A 24,748-nucleotide genomic window follows, 5' to 3' on the forward strand; every position below is an offset into this window, starting at 1 on the left:
TTACACAGAAACATAGAAACAGTGATCTCTTCAATTGGCAAAATATTACTACTTTTACCCAAATTCAGCAAGTGATAACCCAAGCCCTTGTAGATACTCCTGGAACTCAGCAATAACCATGGTCTGCCCTCTTGGATGTTATCATATACTAATACTACTTTTATAATAAAAGGAAAAATACAAAGAAGGCTAAAACAAATTTTGTTCCAAATATCTAGATAATTTAGATTCCACAATGCTTATCACACATTACCATAATTTTCCAATTTAGAAATGATGAGAAAATGAATGTTAAGTTGATACACTATATATAGGGTGTCCAAAAAATGTATACACTTTGAATAATTATAAAGGCAGTGTTTATTAAAATACATTTCATTTTCAAAATTGAGCTATCAGCTGTTAAAGTGTATATACATGTTTGCGACACCCGGTATTTCCAGGTTTTGCTACCATCATATTTTTATTAATTTCATCATCATCTGAAAAAAAACAAGCTATTTTTATGCTCAGCATAAAAAAATGTATAAGAAGCCACAACCTGGGATACATTTTAATCCCCAGTATCTCTTCCCTGAGGCTGCCTGCCTCCAGGAAAGCCAACGTTTATCATTCCACCAAACATGCCGTGCTATACCATTCACCAATCTTTCCTCCCTCTGACTCGAAGTTCTCCTCCACCAAGTAGTAGATGCCGCTGGTGCCCTGCCCCACTGGTGCCTTGCTCTGAGTGTTAGCTGCTAATAGCTCTCAGCTAATCCTGAAATGTTATGTCTCCTGCCCACAGGCAATGATTGACTGACAAGAGGGATGATAAAAAGAGACGTAAGAGACACATCAACCAATTACAATATGTGGGATCTGATCTGGACCCTGAATGAAAAAAACTGTATACTTTTAAAGACAACTGGATATCTGAACACTGACTGGATATTTGATATGAAGGAATTATTGTTAATTCTAAGGTATAATAAAGATATTGTGGCTTGTATAAATATACTCATGAATAATATGGTATCAAGGGTTTGTTTTAAAATAATGCAAGATGAGAATAAGTGGGTAGGAGTAAAGACGAAACAAGACTGGCCCTAGCGGGGTGACTGAGTTGGTTGGAGTGTCCTGCATACATCGAAAGGTTGCAGGTTCAATCCCCATCATGAGAGGCAACTGATGAATATCTATCTATGCTATCTATCTATCTATCCCTCTCTCTCCCCCCCCCCCATATCCCATTCCTCTATCTAAAAAAAGAAAAATCAACAGAAATAGAAACATAGCCTTAGGGGAGGATTTTTTAAAAAAGAAAAAGATTGACCATGAGCTGAGCTGTTAACTGTTGAAGGTGGACAATGGGTACATACGGGTTCACTATGTCATTCTCCGTAACAGAGAGAACCCACAAAGGGGAGAGAGGAAATTAAAATATACAACAGGAGTCACAACCTGATAGTGCCAAATCAGCCCACAAAATTAAGTGTTCACTTATATTTGCTTAAACATTATTTGGAATAAAAACTAGAATAGACATGGTTAAAATAAAAAAAATGTAGTGATAACCCATTAAATGTGTTTTGAAATAAATGGAATTGAAATAGATTAAGTGAATTGATACGTTTCTTTCATGCAGTCATTACGAAAATAGGTAAAGAAATTGAAGGGCATGACACCGCAAATGTTAAGTTCAGACTCCTGCCGTTCTATGCCAGTACAAAAGCAGTCACTAACACTTATTGACAGCCGTGCTTTATATGTACGACCTCACCGTAACCCAATGAAGTCTACCCCGTTATTATACCTATTTTAGAGAGGAGGAAACTAAGGCTAGTAGATGACCCAGACTGGATTCTCACCCAAGCCAGCTCACTCCAAAGCCTAAGCAACTCCTTCCAAAGCAGGGCTCTGTGGAACTGGTGCCATCAATGACCTAATGCAACAGCATTTGGGCTAAAGGGTCCAAATGTGGTACATGCTTCAAGCATCAGACTGGAACCACTAGGCTGCCTGTCTGGTAGTCAGAGAAGTCATAGCGCTACATTAAGCTGTACATGCTCTTAAAAAACAAACTGTGCACTTCTCCAGGATGCTCGTGATCCATGACACCAATGACAGGCTTCTCTAGTTAATATTAGGTCTTACGAAGGTAAGCCTTTCCTAGGTGAAAAGCCTACGCAAGAACTAAATTCATAATCTAGACCCTTTTAACCAAGTAAGTAGCCATCTTTTCAGACTATCATGAAACACACACACACACACACACACACACATCAACAACAGGAAAACTTAAAATTATAAACTGACAAATTTTGAAAGTATAATCATTAGTAAAACCAAAACTTCAAAATTTCCTTTCATGGCATAGAGCTTGGATAAAATATATAAATAGAAAGGAGAATGAACCAGACACTAAACTAATTGGTCAAACTCATTTTCAGATAACAGCATGTGCAAATAATTCATCTGAGTTGCCAAAGAAAGGAAGCAGGACTCAGAAGTTAAAAGGATGATCTCTTCCTTCAACTCGGCAACAGGGGAAAAAACACCCTCCAAGTCACCATCAGCTTTCCCCTGGCCTGCAACCACACGGCTGTGTTTTAGACTGGGTGGAGCAGAGTAAATAAACACAGTTTCTATTTTTAACATGCTTTTCCTGGCCACTCTGAAATTTCCAAGTCACAAAATTATTGCCTGTTATCTTTTAAAGTAGATTTTTATTCAAAGAATGTAGAGAAAACTAAGATTCAGGAGAAAACAAAGAAGTTCCTATCTGAAACTAATTTAGTTTAGAAAACAAATTATATAGAAAGTATTGTATATTCACAAAATAAGCTAGAAAGAATGCTTAAAAATATTCCCCATTTGCATATACTCAAAATAGTAAATCCTCTCAAACTCTGTAGAATACGAATTACTGATGTTAACATAGTAAAATTTTAATTTTAAAAACTCAAACTTTATTAAAATTTTGAAAATGAATTTCTTGGCAAAAATTAACAATACAATAAATATAAACTGAAGGTACAAGTTACATATTAACTGATGAAAAATTCTCTCCAAAATTTAAATTCACAGTACGCTCAATGACTTCTCTCAACTCTACTAAGAATAATAGATTGGAAGTAAAAATAACGTATTAATTTGTATATTCCACTTCTTACTCATACATTTAAGAAAGAAAATCAGGGATAGTCTGCATACATCAAGGCCAACTTATCCATTGGACAGTAGGCACACAATGCTAGGCCCACAATATTTTTAGGGGCCCACAAAATTCCTTTTCAAATCAGAAGGAAAAAAGGAACCTTTAGGTTGAATAAAATGTTTTAATCTGTAATATTAGATTTGTCCTTACATTAATACTGTTGTAAAATTTAATGTTTTACTTAAATAGAGGAAGAAAGCCGCAAGGAGAAAAGGCCCATAAAAGTCAAAATGCAGGTCTGCGACACATAAGTCCTGCCTGTCCCGGAAGCCTCTGTAGGTGGATCTGGATTGTGTTCCTCAAAGCAGATGATGGTTAGTGGTGCCCTGGCGGGACGTGGAGAGTGATAGGCACCTGTCAGCAACTACTCCTCCATTTGCAAGGTTCCCCCGCTCTCAGCTTCCTCCCTCCAGTCTCCCCCAGAGATGGGGGCACAGCACTAATAAGATCAGTGTAAGTTGTCTGAGGAGGCTTAAACAATCAGCTAGAGCTACTGCCACAGCACAGTCTTGCTCTGAATAAATGATTGGTTGTTTTTTAAATTTCCGATGTCATTGGAAATCTGAAGAAAACTTCTCAGAAGCATATGCACATACCCACAAAATGGTGCACACAACTAATGCCATCACTGGAAATTCACTTCCTTCACATAGATTTTTAAATTTTGTAAATAATACTTCCCAAATTCATTTCAAATGCGAAAATTAACTGGCTGCTTCTGAAAAAAAATTGAAATAAATCTAAACAGTGCAGGTAAAACAGAAGGATACCATTCACTAAAAGAAAATTTCAATTAGAAGGCAGTTACTTTACTTTGATACAGAAGTTAAAATTGGGTCCTGGCGTATGACAGTCAATCAACTTCGACTTGCAGTTTTTGTTTTGATAAAAGGCGAGTGGTGCCAAGTAGAATCACAGCCCTCTTTGCCAGCGGCTAGGACAGGCTGTGTGAAGAAGTGTAGCAGTCCCCTAAACCTCTTCCAGTCCCATTCACTGTCTGTCACTTCCTCCCCCCCCTCCCACCCCCCCCCCCCCGCCCCCAGGGCCTTCTGTAGCAAGGATAGCACCACTGGTGCTGTGTGTGTCACGGAGAGGATTCAGTCTTCATTCAATGTAGAGTTGTCAGGATGAAGATAACCTTCAGTAGTTTTTCCTGGAGTCTACAAGCTTCTGCCTGCAAAGAGGCTGCCACGGCTGTGTCACTGCCTCTGCCCAGCAGATGTACTTGGTTATCTGCTTCCAGGCAGTACTTCCAGGGGGGCATCTGGGCAAAAGCACTCCTGGTTTTTCAGCAGCATCCATCAGGGTGATGGTGAAGCCTTGAACTGTAAGATGGACCTCACTCAAAGGGCCAGATCATCACCAAATAAGCCATCCCATCAGGAAACTCCTCTTGGTTCAAACCAAGGGGTTTTCCCTTTCTTAAAACACATCAAAACTTCTCACGCACACTCTTCTCACATCTGTCCTCAATGTTAACCATATGAAATCCATAGTCTGCTCTTTTTTTTTTTTTGGCAAATCTCTTTCAATGGTTAAGGAGTGAAAGTCATGGCCATGGTTCTTACCTCTTACCAAATTGTCCAATGTCTTTTAGGATTACTGGCTGGCAGCCTTGACAAAACTGAACAGGGACACAGAAAGGGACACGTTCTCAGGACACATGGGACTTCTAGCACCTCGGCAGTGAAGCCAGATTAGCTGCCCCCATCCAGAAGAAGGGATCAGGGTTTTCTTCCCCTCACAGTTCTGTGTTTCAAAGAGAGCAGTGGCCACTCCACTTTGCAAAAAGAGATCACAAAAGATGAAGTCTCTGAAAATGCACACACAACAGATGAAAACCATCGGGTGGTTGTGATGAATTTCAACAGCTCACCCAGGTGCAGGCTAAAAGGACTTATCCTGCCAAAATGTGCTTTAAAATATTAGAAGAAATGTCAGCAAGCTTGAGTGCGCAGTGCCATGTTAAATAAACGCCTTCAACTCTTTCCTTCTACACTCAGCCACAGAACCAACCTGACCACATGCCAGAAATAAAGCGTCCCCGGGTCTCTGGCATCTCCCACCTGGATGTATGATACACAGCCTGCCTCATCACAGCTCTGGCCTTGCACACAGCTTGAGAACTCGCTGTTGGGCACACCAGAACGCTACTGAGTCTACACTTTCATTGGCAAGGACTTTGCTGTACAAGCATATAGGGGTTTTGTGTCTCACCACATTCAGTGACAAAAGTAAAATGAAAGGGCTGGAGCTCCAATGTACTTTGCTGCCTTTAGCATTTTCCAATATAGGAAGAGCTGGCTGTCCGTGATCATGGGACACAACGGGCCTGCTTTAGCGCCTGTCAAAGGGGAACTAAATTAATTCCGTAACATGAAGGTCGCTCCAAAAGTGACTTCCATACCATGCATGCTATCACTCCATCGCACCTGATACTCACCTTTAGCAAGATGGCTAAGGAATATCCTTGGCATAAAAAATAATTTTTTTTCACACAAATATTCCAAAACAACAGGAAAGAAATCAATGAGGAAAATATTATAAACCACAGATCCCAGAGTAAGAACTACTGTCCTAGTCTAAAAGCTGATTAAACTTCAAACTGAAAGCTTAGAAGAAAACAAATTCTTCATGTAGATATTACCCTTTTTCAAAATGTTTAAAAATTATCCCTCTCTGGCTCACAAATGTGGCTTTCCCTAACATTTTCCCTATAAGAAGCAAATGTTTTTCAGCCAGATACCAATTAAATTTTGCTTTGCAATTTTAAGTGAACCAATGCATGGCAAATAATAAGAGACTCTGAAACATTAGTGGTGGTTGAGGACAGAGGCATATGAATACCTACTTACTTGTACGATTCACTCTAAACCACTATACTTAAAGAGTTAAATCATTTTAATTCAAGTCAGCCCATGCTCTTGCTATAGAAATCATGTACTTACCTAATTTTAATAGCAACATATATCAGAACTGACCTCTTTAAAAAAAATAAGTGCAAACATTTTTCTAATGAAAGAAGAGCTTGCAATAATTTCCTAAGCTTCCCAACTCCTTTAAAAGAAATACTCTCTCTTTCAGTCGAACTGATTCTTTGACCGGAAAGAAAGCAGAATGGATGGTGCCATGTGCCAAGCTAAATAGCTCCAGAAAAGGACCAGATGGAGGGTGGGAGCTGGATAAGAAGGGGAAGGTTGGATTTGAACACACTGCAGTGGAATGTGCAGTGACATGCTAGAGGAATGCTGAGTAGACAGCTGTCTCTTGGACTCAGAGGGCAAATCTGAGCTGGAGACATCCATTTAAGACTCATCAGTGAATGCCTAGTTAACTGCAACTATGGCTCTGGAAAAGCTGCCCAAGATCAGGCCTGGAATAAGGGAAGGAGGCTTACTAACTCTCTGGCACAGTGAGCCCTGATGACCTTTGTGGTGGGAGAAGGTGGAGGAGAAAATATAAGGAAAGGAAATGGAGCAGATCACGGCTGCTCTCAAGATACAGCTGGAGAGCTGAAGAGGAAGGACAAAAGGTTACTGCTATCATTCTTGTTTAAGAACCTGAGCATGCTTATATGATGATGGGAGAGACATATGCACAGAAGTAGAAGTTAAAGATACAAGAGGGTGAGGATGGGATCTGAAGCACAGGGAAAGTGGACTGGCTGACATGTCTCAAGGCAAAGGCTGAGGTTTCTCTAAGAAGCAAGAGATAGTCTGGCCAGCATAGCTCGGTGGTTGAGCACCTACCTATGAACCAGGAGGTCAAGGTTCCATTCCTGGTCAGGGCACATGCCCGGGTTACGGGCTTAATCCCCAGTGTGGGGCCTGCAGGAGGCAGCCAATCAATGATTCTCTCATCATTAATGTTTCTTTCTCTCTCTCCCTTCCTCTCTGAAATCAATAAGAATATATTTTTAAAAAAAAAAACAAGCAAGAGACAAAACCGTATGCTAAGAATGGTGAGAGGAAGTGACAGGATGCACGTCCACAGATTTCCAGAGTCAGGGATGCAGACTTGGACCAGAGAGTGGAGTCTCTCTCTCTGCAAAGCTCCCTGGCTCAGAGGAGGAGTCTGTGACCCTGTCCTCAGCAGCCCCAGCTTCACCCTGAGCCACACAGCCATGGTGAAAGGACTGCCCCAGCACAGCTGGCTCGACACAGCCCCCACATTCTGAAGGGTCCTTAGTCATCCGGAGCAGCACCTTGCAAGTAACAGGTGGCCCCAGAATGGCAGGCAGCAATACTGTTGCTTTCTTGGAATGACAAATATGTCTGACTTGCTAAATAAATTTAGTGCAAAAATACAATTTTTTTAAACTTCAAGGACATGCAGATGGTCTGCCTTATCAGCGTAAGCAGCAAAGCAGTTAATTTTCCTAAGTAATAGTAGGCCAGAGGCGAATGTTCAAGGCATTAAACATCAGCTCCTTTCACAGCAGAAAAACAATTCTTGGGTTTCTCAACTAGCTAAACACTTCACCACCTCAAACGAGTACTGCCCTAAGATTACCCTTTGATGATGCTGGGTTTCTATTTTTGTGTCTCGTTAATTAAGTGGGTGAAGAATGAAGTGCCATGGTCCCAATTTACACGTATAAAATGTGTGAAGATACCTGAGGAGCAGGGAGAGTGACAGGAGGCCTGGGTCCAGAGCTCCACCTTGCTAATGTTTTGTGTGACCATGTGTAATTTTGTACACGTGGCCCTCAACCTTTTCACCTATAAAATGGGGCCACCGATGTTGTCTACAGCACAAAATAGCTGTGAGAGTAAACTGAGTTGTTAAAAGTCCCTGGTAGAGATTAAAGAACTATGCAAATATGATGCATGATTAGCATACAAAGAAACTTTTTTTGGTTATGCGTATTGTTACCACCACTTATGTTTTCATTACACCTTGGTTTAGGAGTTTTAAACTGCTTTCGAAACATTAGGATCATTATCCTAATAAAATGAGTAGATCAACATATAGCTTTATTTCAATTGACAGAGAATACAGTAAGCTATAAAGAGTTTAATCAATATTCTTACAAGTCAAAATACAAGCTAGATATAAAGTTCAGATCTGTCTTCCACTGAATATCCTATGGGGGGAAAAAAGTGATTTCATTAAATGTTACCTTTTTCAAGTCACTGAAAAAATATTAAGACTACACAAATAACGATATGTAAATTATTATTTCCTTAAGAGACTTCCTGAATTCTTCTCTGAATTTTTACCTTGGTCCAGGTGAAAATGAAGGTTATCTGCTTTAATACCACAGTCCACCTAACAGAACCTTTCAAGGTGCTGAGAGTAAGACCTCGGTGGCTCTATCCTAGCGGTAACTAAAACAATCATGCCAACCAACCAGCTCACAATGCTGAGAAATAATAAAAACTGTGGGCTGGGGGAGAATGTGCAGGGCCCGGGTTCAGCATTTCAATTAGAAATGGTAAGCATATCAAAGCCGGAGGGTACCGAATAAAAATATGAAACCAAAGCATGATATTCAAGTAAGGTGGAGCAGGGAGTACTGAAAACAACATTTTCAATTATGAATGCTAAAAGAAGGAGAAAGTAATAAATGTGACCTTTAAAATAAGACCGTTTTTTGTTAGGGTTCTTTGGAGAAGACAGGGAGTAATTTAACAGATTTATGAGCAACCTTGCAGGAACAGCACAGATCTTTCTCATGTAAAGAATCAAATCAACAGTAAAATAGCAGAAACTGAATCATTTAGACAAACAGATCAGCCCAAGATCTATGTAAGTTTCACTTACCCTATCGGTTATGCAAAAAGTACTCACCCACATTCCCAAGAGATATAAGAAATATGGCAGACAAGCATTCATGTACTTCTTACATCAAAAAGAGGAGAAAGCAGTGACCTCTCAAAATTTAACATTTCCATCAAGCAGAGGCACAAACCCTAAATCAGAACCCAAAACTCTTGACTTGCAGCTTCCGGTCTCCACAGGCCAGCTCCCTGACCACTGGAACTGGAGTCCACATCTCGGTTTGAACCACTGCAGAGAAACTCCAGGAAGTCGGCCTCCCTGCCTACTCGGGACTTTTTTGTTATTGGTTTTAAACATGGTTCCACTAGTCTGCTCTGTTCAGATACAGCAGAAAAGCCTAAGGCTAGATTAACAGTCCTCTCTACATAGGAAATCGGCCCTCAGTGAATGTACTGCTCGACTGTACCCCTCACTCTTGAGATGTTCCGTTCTGTTCGGTTCTCACATCCATATGCCAGGCTGACTTTTGTGTGCTGTTGTTTGCACAGTGGCAACAGCTCCATTGCATGTCTTGGAGCCAAGCTTCTATCCACCACTAAAGTGAATCTGCCACTGGAATTGTGTTATGGAAGGCATCACCTCAACAGCAAGAGATGCAGAGTACTCCAAAGCAACTGTACCTTTCCTTACACCTCTGCTCTCCTCTCCACCACCTCTAAAGCACAGCCTCCTAATCAGTGTGTCCCAGTGGATTACAAACTGGCCAGGATACTGATCCCCGCAACCTTGCACCTTCCATCCCTGCCCTCGCCATAGTAGGTGAGGACTCTAATCACAAGCAATCTCTTCCATCTCAGCTGTATTATGTCATTTTTTTACCTGTAGCTTGGTGTGGGAAATTTTGAAAGAGTTCTTTTGCAGCATAATTTATGGATCGAATGGCCCCTGGTGTTCTTAGAAATGGCAGGCCTGAGAGTTGCCAAATTCTATCTGGGAACAGGTGCTTTTTCATGCCCTGTTACTTTGGTGACATCTCCTAAGCCACCTTCCTCCTTGTTTCACCTTGCAACCAGTAATGAGGAGGCTAGCAGTACAAATGCGCTGAGATCAGGGCACTGCCACAGAGAGGACACTGCCCATCTACTTCTAAGCAAGGTGCCCATGGAACGCTATGTGTCTGATTTCTACCACTTTGTTTAACTTTCTTGCTGCTAGACCCCTCAGAGGAGCATTCATCAGTGGCAGCTATTCTCTAGGACAAGGGCTATTTACCTGCTTAAAAATATTTTTCAACAATACTTTCTTCCCTAACAAAGATGGGTAAGAAGATCTGGCTAATTATGCCATGGAAAAGGAAACCTCTCTGATTCTTTGCTTGGTCCATATCACTGAGTACTAAATTTTCACAAAATGATGCAGAATTTCTCCCCTAAAGAATATTAAAATTCATTTCCACCATACCTCACAATGATAAATCAATTAATTAAACTACCTATTAAGATTATGTATTAACATACGGGTCCCAATAAGATTAAGAACACTTCCTGCTGATAAAATGTGGGTACTCCTTCAGTCTCTAGAGACCAGAGTCTCCAAAGATGCAGCCTGCCCAGCTGACCATGTCCCTTCCTTGGCACCGACCTAGAATAAGTGGACAAGCTTCTCTGCTGGAAGAACCACCCCCCCCCCCCCATGTTAATTTGGAAGAGGAAAAAAAAATTGACCTGAAAGAATAAATGTGAACATTGATGATCTGGTAACAGAGCAACCAAGTTGAGGAGAAAAGAGTACACACCAAGTATCTCAGACTAGAAATAAGCAACACTGATATTTTCATGGCATTGCTTTGCAGCCAATAAAATATTTTTATAGATGCTTTGGGAATTCAATGGTCATTTCTCCTGACCGCAAAGGTCTGTGTGGCAAGAGGAAAATGCTGTACAGCATTCAGAAAGTAGACATTCATTCACCCAAAGGTCATGGCATACCAACCCAGACTGTCAGCCCACCATAGAGTGGTGCACTGATACGTCATGCATTGGTCTTCTTCCTCCCAGCATAAATTACTTGTACAAATAGATGTGTACCTGGCAAGTGTCGATTTATAATCTTCTATGAGTAAATAGCATTTCTGTTACATGCTGCCACCTGAGCACAGATGAGGTGGTTAAAAGAAATGTGGGGACTCGATTCAGCCAAGTTTGAAATGTACAATCACCTCTTTCTAGAAAGTGTGCTCATGCCTCAGTAAAATTAGTTCTTTCTATAATATACTCCTCCTGGGAAAGTTCTCCCTCCATGATGTATAATGTGAGGGGCAGACAGATGTCTTTTCTCTATCAGGGATGGCAAAGAGCCTAGAGATGGACCAGGAGATAGTGACTGCACAGTGATAATTAATCTAGGTAGATTAAGGCTCAGGATTACCAACCCAGGGCCTTTTTGGTAACTGGCACGACATATTCCTTTACCTGGATCAAAAATACATTCTTATGATACAATGATTAATACACAGGGCAGACCATCATTTTCACATATAAAATCTGTTTCTCCAAATTTGACTGTGACATTTTTCCTCTTCATCAGTATTTTCTATCCCCTTAGAAAAAGGTAACTCAGCTACACCTTAAAGGAAAAGTCCCACTGAGGCACCTAAAGGTTTAAATCCAACCCCCTGCACCACCCCATCAGCCACAGGATCACCAACTGTCACGTGCAGGATTCTGAAACTGCTTGTTCCATGTTATTTAACAGAGCTGAAGGGGCAGTCAAAGATCCACCATGTGAGAAAGGCTTCGTAGCTGTTATTGATCCTGGCTACACTTTAAACTCTGAGGGTTAAGAAACCCTTGGGAATTCTGATTTAATTAGCCTGGAGTGGATGTGCACATTAGTAAGTTTTCGAATCCAGGCAATTCCAGTGTGTCCTGAAATGCCCCATTTGAAGACTTGCTGTTTTCCCCACAAGGTGAGTGCTGAGTAGGGCTAAAAATGCTATACTGACCTCCTGGGATCTGAGGTAGACTGCTAGTCAGCAGTAATCAAATAACTCTTGCTTTTGTCTACAGACCTGGATAACTGGTTTCTGTTTTTAACTGCTTTTGAGACCAAAAAGCACTATCTAGAAAGCTGTCATGCAGAGAACAGGTGCTCCACAAATGAGTGTTCTCAAAGTTTTGTATGAGCAGCACACTTTTTAATATTAAACCCTTTGAGAGCACCTGCAAGGATTAAATCTCTCAAAAATTACACCAAAACAAATCATAAAAACTCCCAGCAGAATCACAACAGTGTAAGATGACTTCAATGACCAAGACATCCTTCATTATTGTGTCCACTTCCCACCTAGGTCTAGCTCCTATGTGTTTTCAATATAGTCCAGGAAAAACACTGTCCATGCTGCTCCAGCCAGCAGCGTCTCTCTACCCACTCAATCACTCGGCTCAGGACTCAGTCAGGTCTCACCACGGCACAGGTGCTCCAATGCAGCAAAAAGGTGTTTCACGTGTTTGTGAAAGTTTCATTAGTTAGCCTGTTTTTGAACTTCATGTAAATCATGCAATATGAGAGACCATAAAAGAATTGCTGATAATTAGATTTCACTAAAATTAAGAATTTTTGGCCATTAAAAGATGTCATTTAACATACCAGAAAATATAAATAAGTCCTACAAATCAATTTAAAATAAATAAAAACCCAACTATTTAAAATGGGCAAAAGAGCCCGGCCAGTTTGGCTCAGTGGTTGAGCGTCGACCTATAAACCAGGAGGTCATGGTTCAATTCCTGGTCAGGGCACATGCCTGGGTTGCCGGATTGATTTGTAGTGGGGGCCATGCAAGAGGCGGCCAATCAATGATTCCCTCTTATCATTGATGTTTCTAGCTCTCTCTCCCTTTCCCTTCCTCTCTGAAATCAATAAAAATATATATTTTTTTAATAATGTGCAAAAGACTTGAACAGGCATTTTACAAAGAATATCCAAGTGACCAAGAAAACATATGAAAAAGTGCTCAATATCATTAATCCTCAGGGCAATGCAACCTAAAAGCCACAGTAAGATACCAGTACACAACCATCACAAATGGTTACAATTAAAAACAACACGAAGTATTAGTAAGCATTAGAGCAACTAGAACTCATATAACCAGGTGGCTGTGTAAACTGTTTTAACCAGTTAGAAAAATCACATGATAATACTTACTAAAGCTCAATATACACAAATTCTATGACAGAGCAATTCTAATATTACTTTTAACATATAGAAAAACATCTCTGGGAATATAAATAAACCAGAGATAGCTTTGTAGTAGCATACAGATCTCTTTCAACAAATCATCAAAAGTTCCAAAAATAAACACATCCTTAAAACTGGTATTAGATCAGGAATTCTATTAATTCTAATATGAAAACACCTGAAAAATTCTACTAGTATCTAATATTATCTATTAGCAAGGATTAACAGAAAGAAACCCAAGCTATTTGCTGTATTTCCTTCAAGAATAAACATTAAGCCATATTAACTATCTGAAAAATTGCATCTCCTATGTCCACAGGACATCAGAGCTTAGAAGGAAGATGGAAAATAAAAGGTATCAGGAAACCATATGGAGAGAATCATACAGCTGTGATTCTAATGGTAGCTGCAAACGAGGTCACTTATTCCTCTGTGGCCACACTAATTGGTTGAGAGCAACAGAGGCTTCATCAGCAATGCTCATAAAAAGCAGCCTAGCCCTTCCTGGGCATTTTCAATTTAGAGAGGAGACACCTGCTACCCATCAGTCTTACGAGACAGGACCCGTGTCAACCTTCCACTACATTATTTGATTTGGTTTTAATCTTAACTATTTATAAACAGAGTCTTCAGAGTATATGAATGCACAAGTATAGCACATGTACACATACAGCTATCTATAGAAAAAAACAAGATCTCAAATATAGCTGTTTAGAAGACCACATCTTGTTCTATTAATACTCATATACTGCAGTATTACATAACTATTTTTTTCAATTCTGTTAGGCTAATATGCAAATAAATGAACTCAACCATAGCTAGGAGCTAAATGTACTAATCAGTATGGCTTTGTGTATATCTAATTACAAAATAATTTTACATGAACCCTTTCATTTCTAAAAATCCCAGAATTTACATTATTAATCACTTTTAAATCCAGTTGCTTAGTTTCTGGGGTGTTGTTAATATCTGCTATTTCCAAATCAGTTTCTTACTATAATCCAAGAAGATACTTGAATACAAATTTCATAGTGATCTGTTCTAAGTATTAACATATTTTATAATGTTACTAGAGGCCCGGTGCACGAAATTTGTGCATTCAGGGGGGTCCCTCGGCCCCGCCTGCGCCCACTTGCAGTCCGGGAGCCCTAAGGGGATATCCAACTGACAGCTTAACGCTGCTGCACAGGCAGGAGAGGCTGCAGAGGCAGGAGAGGCTCCCACCACCACCGCTGTGCTTGCCAGCTGTGAGCCTGGCTTCTGGCTGAGCGGCGCTCCCCCTGTGGGAGCACACTGACTACCAAGGGGCAGCTCCTGCATCATAGCGACCGTCATTTGGCCGTTTGGTCAATTTGCATATTAGCCTTTTATTATATAGGATTATTATATAGGATAATTACTTTATAATTCCAAAACAATAATGGTGGATGTTACACGTAAAAGCTCACCTAAAAACAAATAGTTACTATTATCTGTTTTAGCTTCTAGGAACCTAAAATGTATATAACTGTAAATCAAGTTTTTGCTAAAAAAGAAACAAAAACGGAAAATGACCCTGCCCCTCCTAAAAATTTTTCAAATCAATCAAATAAGAGTGGAGAGGTAAAGGACAAAATGGATTTTTGTTGATTAGGAACATGTTAGCTTCATCCCAAGATTCAGCCACAAAAGGCTAACTTTTCCTAATTAAAATTCAGTATCTAGTTTAGGACTGGTAGAAACTGCTAAGATCAAGGAACCAGAATGGCTTGGGCAAGTAGGAGAAAAAGGAAAAAGTCAGAGATACATTTCACAAGATGAAGTAGAAAGAGGTAATGGAGCAGTTCAAAGTGTGGGCTTTCAAGTTAAACGTGGTCTGAATGCTAGCTCTGCCTCCTACAAGCTCTGTGACCTTGCTTGGAAATACCCAAACCTTGAAGAGTGGGTTTCCTTGTCTGTAAAAAGGGAATGATGATGGCTCCTGCAAGACTGTGGTGAGACTTGCATGAGATGATGCAAACAAAGAATTTCTTAGTAACTCTTCCACACCCAATCCTTAAATTGTAATAAGAGGTAGAATTTCTACCATTACATTGCAAAATGTGTCTAGGGATTAAAGATCCTACTTCTGTAACTCCACCTATACTCCTTATTTATCTTCTTTTTTATTATTAACTAGAAGCCCGATGCACAAAAATTCGTGCAAGGGTAGGCCTTTCTTCCCCCAGCTGCCGGCACCGGCTTCCCTCTGACACCCGGGACCCAGGCTAGCTTCCCTCCAGCCCCGGCTTCATCAGGAAGGATGTCCGGAAGATGTCCGGTCTAATTAGCATATTACCCTTTTATTATTATTATAGACAAGATTCTAAAGCACTCCCAATGAATATCTTTTGACAATCCAATGTTAATGACAATGAAAGTTTAAGTAATTCAATTCCTTATAAAGAAAACAAAACAAGCAAAAACTACAATCACTTAAAGCAACTGAATACTAGAAAATAGATGAAATGCTTTAACAAACAGTAAAGGTCTCTTGCCATGCTTTTTAAACTTTGATAGAACATAAATCAAAATAAATTTTCAAAGGTCTATTCTTATTTCAGGGGCACCAAAGGGAACAGATCATTTATATTAACATCTTGCAAAACAATTCTGGAACCAACCAAATTCCTGGATCCAACTTTAAATGAAGGTATTTCCTCCCCTTTGATTGTTTCCAAAATTATGTATATGAAATAAATTTCTTCTTTGAAGTTCACAGACCATTGAGTTTTAAATTCCAATCAAAACCAGGGGGAGTTAAGTCTAAATAGCACCATCGAACTCCTAAAATAAATTGTATCATTCATGCCCTCTTATTCATCCATTGCACATTTATTCAACAAGTACCTACTTACATACATGCTTTCTGCAAGACATAAAACTGGGTGTTTCCATAAACTGAAGGTGAATAAGGATTAGATAAGTTACCTATGTGGCAGAAGGAAATGGGGCTCTACAGGGACACAAGCAGAGTGTGGTGGCTGGAAGGCAGAGAAAGAAACAATTCCTCCTGAGAGGTGGTTAACTGAGGAAGACCTTGAAGGTGACTGAGAGAGGAGGAAAGCATTGGAAGCTGAGAAAAGGAAGAAACAAAGGCTAAGTTTAGGCATAGATAGCAGTCTCCGGGCTGTCACAGAGTTTGTAAAAAGCAGATAAGTAGGGTGGCCATATAATTTATCATCCAAACCAGGATGCCTTTGAGAGTGAAAGAAGGCGCTATTAATAATCTTGTCAGGAGGAAAGGTATAAATCTGGATTGCCTGGGCAAATCAAGACACATGGGCACTTGCTGGGCTTAATGAGACTGACGGACAACAGCCTTTGACCATTTCGCTGAGGCTATTTAGATATGCGTACAGTTGTTGGAGGCTTCAGATTTAGAAAGACACCGAAACAAATAATTCTTGAAAGCATCTTTAGAATATGTCTGGGAAATTTCTCTGGGTACCTTCTGCATATTTCAAAAGACAAAGCTTCCAAAGTGGGCATGGCAATGTTCATGATCTCCAACTCAAATGGAGCTAAGTGAGTTTGCTCATCTCAGGTAAACTCTAAATAAGAGAAACTAAAGAAAAAATACAAAACGTGATAGGTACTGCTTATTGAGTTTATCATGGGCCACACACTGCTCTGAATATTTCACTCGTATCATCTCATTTCATCCTCACAAAATGCGCTGAGGCAGGATTTTACTCTCTGTTTTAGAGATGGGACACAGACTTAAATATCTTGCCCAAGGCCACGCAGAAGGGAAGAGAGGAAGCCAGACTCTGATCCAAGCTCCTAACTCCACATCCTCTATTTTTTCCCCACCAGTCTTCTGCCTCCTGACTAATGCAGACAGGTAACATGTGGGCTGAGTGCGGCTAAGACCCCAGAGTACAGCCCAGCTGAGTTTATTAGTTAGGATACATTTTGCCTAATTATTCCTGCCATGTGACCAAGCACTGACGGCCAGCAGGGCACCTAGCCACCTGCCCTCCTCTGCCACTTGGAATAAGCGGGTGCCAAGTGTCTAGCCTGCGAGCTGGACCATTTGCACAATTGTCACTGGTGTTCAGTTTCATCAGTTATACACTTTGCGCACCCTGAAGCTATAGAATTATTCTGACACGAGGAAAACAGGTACTGCTGAGACTTCCCTGGGGGCTCTGACTTGAATTTGAGTCACTGCTAATACTCTTATGCCAAGCACAACTCTCTCAATTCATCATTATTATCAGTAGGAACACAGTTTCAGATCCTGTGGCCCACGGGTAAAAATAATTGAATATCCCCTGAACTACAGAACCCTAATAATATAAAATAAAAAGATAGCTAAATTAATCCAGGGGTCTGGTACATGAGTAAGTAATGACAACCAAAACTTAATAAGGAACAGAGTATCTGTTCTTGGACATACATGCATAAAACAAAGTCTGAAGAGAAAATATGAACGTTCACATTTCAGTTACATCTGCATTTAGGTTGTAAATTACATTGCCCTACTTTGTTCAATACTGATGCATGGTTAACTGAAGCATTAAAACAAGAAAGGAAAAGAATAAAAGAACAGTCTAGTTTAGACCCCTTGCAGAGCGCACAGAACTATAAAAGGAACCAAACAGATTCTGGGAGAGAGCATTCTAAGAAAATAGCTGAGTGGCCGAGATCAGCAATAAAAAAATAATAATAATTTCCTGTCGGTTGTCTATTTGGATTTGATGAAAAACAACACAAGTCAAATGTAACTGTTTGGAGGAAAGGCTGGGAGACTAGAAAGGGAAAAAGCAAAAGGGAACAAGTATTTTTTCGGGTATGAACATTCATATCCTCCGAGTACTTTTGAAAACTGAACTCGGAATTGTGACCGAAGCTCTCTGTGTGGCTGAGAGATGCAACCAGACCCTGGCCTTTCAACAGTTATCCTGTGTGGCCTCAAGTGCATTAGTACAAAGTGAAGTTGAGAGTTGCTGATTGGTCATTAGAATTTCTGACCTCGACGATCCAGGCTCCTATCAATCCAGACAAATTCACTTTGTGCTCCTGTTACTGTTTGTTTAATATTTATGATAGGCCCCCAAGTTTTCTGGGCATGCAGTTGTCTTTTCCCAATTATTAAAAAAAATTTCTGAAGTCAAATGCAGATAGTATATTTGAGATCCAATTAAAAGTAGAGTTACTGAGTGCTTGTTATCTGTGCAGAACTGATAATACAGCCCAGCTTTTGCCTGCAAGGAGTCTAGTTTATTTAAACCATGAGCCAATCTAATATCCATACTCGCATTTTTCTTATTTTGTATAAATATGTATAATAAATTCAAAAAGCTCACTTACTGCCCACCTTGGGTGCTCAGCATCAAGACAGAGGGATATATGTTGGCATAAAGGTAATGAAGGTGTTTCTCCTACATAGCATGATACTACGATAATGACCATAATGATATTAAGAAAGATAAGAGCTGCCGCCTTGGGCAAGGTCAAACCACTGGTCCCAGTGAATCTGACGAGTCTGGTCAAGCAGCGACAACAGGTGATTAAACAGCTGCCTGGTTATACTATCTGTCAACTTCTTCTGCCAGCAGATATAGAGAGTCCTTTTCCCCCTCCAATGTCCCCTACATTTAAAGAGGAAAATCAAATCCAGTGTTCCAAATTACCAAGGCTACCTTAATTATATAGAAAATTTAAAACAGCCAGTGTAATTTGGGGGCACAGCAGAGTACAGCTGCACCCAATTGGTGTCTATCAACCAGCTCCAACACCTTGGCCAAGTGGTTAACCTCTCTGACCTCTGTTTTTCTTCAGCCTACGTGATTGCTACGGGGCCAAGTCAGAAAATTACATGAAGTACTTTTCATGTGTTTTGCATGTAGTAAGTGTGTAATAAGTGGCAGCAGCTGTTATTACTTTTAAATACCAAAATAGTGCAATAGTTATATTTCCTACTTATTAAAAAAATACCTAAGATCAAAGGTAGTCAGGGGGTGGGGGAGAAGACTACAAAGGGACTGGGGGAATTTTTTCAGGCAATGGAACTGTTCTATATCTTGATTGTGGTGGCAATTACATGACTGTGTGTTTGTCAAATCTTAAAGAACTGAATACCAACAGAGGTGAATTTTTACTTTATGCAAATCATACCACACTTTAAAAAGTACCAACTAAAATATTCAACTAGTTTTGATTAAAATAAACAATTCAAATATATAGACACTTTAACTTCATTTATTTGGAAAATTAAAAAGAAATCTGAGGCCTAAAATGCTACTTCATATTTTTAGAACAAGCTCCCAACTTAAAGGATTCAGCTATTTGTAAAAAAAATGGATGTTATCTGAACAATTAACCAAGTTAACTGTTTCAAAATAAAGTGTGCATTGTATTGAGTGGTGTGATGAGATGAAATATTGAAAGAGAAAATGAAAGTGATGTTTTCATTCACTAAGATTACTTAAGATGACAAACATAATAATGGCTCCTTCCCTAAAAATCTAGTCATGGGCCTTTGCAAATAATGTAAAAGGTGTAACACTATTTTCAATAAGCTAAGGAAAAGTAGAAAAGTACGGTGACAAGTTCCATGATTTATTGATCTTCTCACGGTTCTGTAAAAGGTTCTACATGGCTGCTTACTCTGAATTTTCATCAACACTGTTACCAAAAACAAGGAGCTCTTTTTGGATAAGATCTGTGCATCTACTTTGGCAGAAATGTAGTTTGACAACAATTTCTTACTCAACACCACATTCACAAACCAGATGGAGTTCAAAAGAATTGGTTTTAAAAGAAGATTACAGTTCTGGTCAGCCCACAGTGTATTTCTGCGTATGTCCTGCACCTCAGCAATAGACCCCTAGCCCACTGCATATCACATTTAGGCTGTTAGTTCTCCCTTTGATTTGAGGATTCCCACCTGAGAGGGCTGTCAAGGGTATAATGAAGATGGACGCTAAGAAACACACATAGCTCACAAGCTGGACATTTCAGCTAATGCAACCCCGTAAATTCTGGTCTCTGTTCCTTAGCTGGCATTTACTCCTGCCATCTTCTCACGCCCCCCAATCACCACCTTGCTTACTAATCTACTTCCGCCTCTACTATTCAATCACCTGACTGCATGCATCCCTTATATTCAAAAGCAACATAAGAAAACCCAGGAAGGATGTCACTATTGCCTTTTTACATGGACGTTCACTAAGCTTTTTATTTTTTAACAAAAGTGAAATATGTCTGCCATTCATGTGACAAAAATGTGTGTGCATTAGTCATTGCTTTATAAAAGTTTATGTTAAAGTTAAAGATCTCTTTATTTCTGTTAGTATGTTGTCTTGATGCTATTATGTTTTTAGAAAATACCACACTAAAAATCTTGATTCTTCAACATACAAATTCAAGGGGAAACATACCAACTAGTTACCTACTTAATTACAGCATAATTCTTTCCTAAATCCAGGCTTGATCAACTTTAAACACTACATCCATAGTTGTAAGGGGTGTTTAAGAAAAATGCAAGGTGAAAATAGATGCAAGAAAAAGGAGTCAATTGAGTCATCTTAGGCGGTGCAAGTCAATGAATATTATATGAGACGAGTAAATCCAAAATAACCCACTTTAGAAATTAAGAGACCTTAACAGAGAAAACTTGTACTTCCTTATCATTCTTCTGTTTATTCAGGAAGCAATCTAGTGAGGCCTTACTATATCCCTGTCAATGTGTATCTAGGAATACAATTGTGAACAAGAAGCCAAACTGCCTTCATTAGCAAGAAGAAAAACGACAAATCTTTGAAAGTTTAACATTTCAAAACCCAGTGATTTCTGAATAATTAATCATTTTCCCACATTCTTCTAAGACTCTCCAATGAAGAAATGACATCTACTGATGAGTTCTCAATTCCACATATCAGAAATATTTGGCAAACCGCCCTTCCCAATCCCCCCAAAATGTAAAATTAAAACACCTACTATTTTAATTAAGTCACACTACTGTAAACACCAATAAAGTTTGAGTTATTTTAAAATATAAAAACATGTCCCTCCAGAAAATTGGGGGTGAGGAGTTAAAATTAAGTAGGCTAGTATCTCTCTGGAATTCCCCCCCCTCAAATTTCATGAACGCCACCGTGCAAAATCACCACGAATCTCTGGTCACCAATAAAAAACAGATATGACACATAACTCTGTCAATAGGATTGGTTATCACGCACAGTTGAAAGCAACTTACATGGAAACATAAGGTACAGAGTAAAGGGAACTATGAGTCACTAAAAGCTAGGTATGCACAAAAATATATTTTACTGTCCTTAGTTAAACTCGGAACGCCTGCTGCAGATAGTGAATACACCTGAGCTTTAAGCCCTTCAATTGTGCCCTTGCCCAGACATAAACTGTGCAAACAGATGACAAAGCGAAAAGCAGTTTCACAACTGCCTGTTACACAGAGTAGCGAGGTGGTATATTTCACTAGGTTACTGTATGAGCTGATAACACCATCTTGCATTGTACTTAAAAGATTGCTGTAGGTCCAATTAAATTCCAAATACCGCCAGTGCCAACTCTTTCCTCTGTGGCCCATTCTGTCCTCCTCCCCACCAGTCATCAGCCATAGGAAGGGTGGGTGCAGCCCTGTCAATGTGCTTTGCGGCTGCTCACTGTCCTGGTAACGCCTTGCTTTTCAGAAAGCAACATTTTCTTATTTACTCCAAACTTGAGCAAAACGAGCTAGTCTTGCCTAAGGCTCTGCTCTTCTTAGCTCATCAACTAATTTTTTTTTTTCACTTCATGTCACGAGAAATATTTTTACACTGCTAACCAAAATGTAATACAAGAATGAAGCCACCACAAACTCAGGAGTTCCTAATATTACGTCTGGAGCTTAAAATACACAAGACCACTGCTGACTTTTTCTGCTAAATATCACAATGCAGAAGATACCAAAACCAAGCAAACTGCCCAAAAGAACTTGCACAGAACTGAAGGCCAGCCTACTGCAGCAAGAAAAAGACTAAATTGTGCAGAACTATAATCTCTCAGAGCTTTTGAGCCTGAGAAAGCGGAAATCTGCATAGATGTTCAGAACCAATGTCTCCGTGTGACTGAGTGATCAGAGACTTTGCAGCCTCCAACTACAACCGTTTGCAAAAGGCCACTTATACACAGGTCAGAAGAAACCTATTAAATAATCTGTTCAACCGCCTAGGATTTTTTAAGAAAATGTCTTCACATCATCGCTAACTGTCTTGAACATCAATAGAAACCATACAGGGAGTCTGTTACCAGCCAAGGCTACCCCAGAGGAACATGTCCTGCCCTGCCAGGTACAGGCCATAATCCCAGGCCAACCCTGGGAGAGGTGACAGTCCCAAGTTCAACTGGGAATGTCTGAACACAGCTCCCCCTGCACATTAAGGAACACCTCGCCAGTTTTCCCAAATGCATTTGCATCCAACCCCTGCTCCACCATCCCAAGCACCCGTGCACCAGCGGCTCCCGTTAGCCACGGGCTCCTCCAACAACCCCCTCCTCCCAGCACCACTTCCCTCTTGGAGAAACGGACCCCAAGGGCGGCTGCGGTGGGCGCTGAGCGCCCTTCTCCCACCTACCTTGATGATGCTGCTCCGGCGGGGCAGGCCGCCCTGTTTGTTTTCCCGGGGGAGGGGGCAGGCGGCGGGGGTCGGGGCGAGCGCCCCGCCGTGCGGTCCCCTGGCGGGGCTGGCCCGAGCTTCGTCCCCGGACACGCCGAGGCTGCAGTCTCCGTTGGAAACCCCGCCGCTGTCACAGCGCGCCAGTCCATGGCCGAGGCGACCTCCCCCGCCGCCGCCTTCCCCGGCTCCGGCTTTCAGGGCGCCCTTGGTGCCTAGGGCCGGACCCGGGGAGGTGGGCAGGGCCCCGCCGGCGGCGCCCCCCCGGCCGCACTCCGCCATGGGCGCCCCGCGACCCGCCAGCACAAAGCCGCGTCCCCGCGTCCCCGCCGCCGCCTCGGGCCGCCGTGCGCGGCCCCTCCTCCTCGCCGCCTCCTCCCGCCGCCGCCGCCGCCTCGGCCGCTTCTTCCGCTTTTTTTTTTTTTTTTTTTTTTTTTTAATTTAGATGTGATGTTTGTTTGGAGCTCGCCTCGCGCGCGATGGAAGTCGTGGCGGCGGAATGGTCGCAGGATTCCTGCAGGGAGAGAAAAGAGAGACGCGAGTCAGCTCGCGGCGGAGCCGGGCTCCCGGCACCTGGAGAAGAAAAACACGCCCCGGCACACGCGCCGCCGCGGGCGCCAAAAATAACCCGCGCGGGCTGGGCGGCCACCCCGGGCTCCGGGCACCCATCCCAAGGTAACGGGGCGCCCAGCTCTGGGGCTCGGGGCGCCTCCCCGGGGGCTCAGAGCACCCAGCCCGGGGGCCGGAGCGCCCACCACGCGGCAGCCAGGCGCCCTGCCCGGGTCGGAGCGCCCACCTCGGGCTCGATGCCAGGGGAAGCCGCGGGCGACCCGAGGCGCCCTGGCCACGCGGACGCGCCTCCTGAGGTCTCGCCGCCCCGCGCGAGCGAGAGGCGACGCGGGTCTCCCGGATCCCAACTCCCCAACGGCCGTCGCGCGCCGGCCCCGCCACGTCCCCCCGGGTCCCGCTGGGGCCTGAAGCGCCGACGGGAAGCGCACGGCGGGCAGGGCGGTCGGGCAGTGACAGCCGCGGTGTGGCCGGGGTAGCCCAGACCCACCCCTCCTCCTCCGGGGCGCGGCACTGCCCCCTACAGGCCGCGGGGACCCTCCCGGTCGCCCGGACCCACCGCGAGCCTCCCCGGGCTCCCGCTGGAGGTCGCCGCCGACGCGGTGGGGCTAGGTCATCGGGCCGCGGGGACCTCGCAGCCCAGCGGACAGCGACCGACGGGAGGCAGCGACGGGTCCCGGACACCCCCAGCCCCACTGGAGCCGCAGCAACTGCCGATCACCCCGGCGCCCCGAGGGGCAGCGACGCGCAGGCCCCGAGGTCAGGAGCTAGGTCTCGGGTCTCCGGGGCCGCTACGCCCCCCTCCAGCCCCCAGCCCCACGCGCCGGACTCGTTCCCCTCCCACCCAGCTGGGGAGAAGCCACCCGGACGTTCCCCGCTGGGCTTCCCCAGTGGGTCAGGTCCAAGTCACGTGCAGAAACCAATTCTGTTCCCTTAAGCTCCTGAACTGTAAATTGATTCAGCTGGTTTCAAGGGTGCCAGAGCCGGGAGGGTGGGGGGAGGGAGAGATGAGCTTGCTCTGTGCCCTCTGAGTCGCCCTACATGGATTTATCACCAAAGTCCCTCCCTCCCTCCTAGGGTCCTTCCGGATCCCAATGCCAGAGATGTCAACCAGTCCAACCTTCTGAGGGCCCCGCCCTAGGTCAGGCTCTTCTTTGGGGGTCAGGATATCACCTTTGGATCACAACAGCCGGTCCCTCCTCTCTCTGGTCCTCCCGGTTACCCCCGGCCCCAACGCTTCAGGTAGAGTAACCTGCCCTAAAATCAACCTTGATCATGTCGCTCCCGGCACAAACACCTCCCTGGGAATCGTCATCCCTCCTGCCAGACAGGGCCAAGCTCCCAGCTTGGTACCCGAGGCCCCACCCAGCCTGGCCCC

General features: G+C 42.5%; 1 protein-coding gene across 3 annotated transcripts in view; it reads right to left on the bottom strand.

The window, feature by feature from the left end:
- Window positions 1–23,978, bottom strand: part of PLCL2 (phospholipase C like 2) — a 164,031-nt gene extending 140,053 nt beyond the window's left edge. The window contains exons 1-2 of one of the 3 annotated variants that reach the window (XM_070433347.1): window positions 23,930–23,978; window positions 22,765–23,317 (exon numbers count right to left, since the gene is read on the bottom strand). In XM_070433347.1, coding sequence (XP_070289448.1) covers window positions 22,765–23,085 — 321 coding nt within the window. In that variant the 5' untranslated portion in view covers window positions 23,086–23,317; window positions 23,930–23,978. Of the gene's footprint in view, window positions 1–22,764; window positions 23,318–23,599; window positions 23,768–23,929 lie in introns of those variants that run through there. The other 2 variants (XM_070433346.1, XM_070433348.1) reach the window with 2 other exon arrangements.
- Window positions 23,979–24,748: the final 770 nt, after the last annotated feature.

Source organism: Myotis yumanensis, unplaced genomic scaffold (assembly GCF_028538775.1).
Source record: "Myotis yumanensis isolate MYYU_CA2020_CCGP unplaced genomic scaffold, mMyoYum1.0.hap1 SCAF_14, whole genome shotgun sequence".
Taxonomy (NCBI): domain Eukaryota; kingdom Metazoa; phylum Chordata; class Mammalia; order Chiroptera; family Vespertilionidae; genus Myotis; species Myotis yumanensis.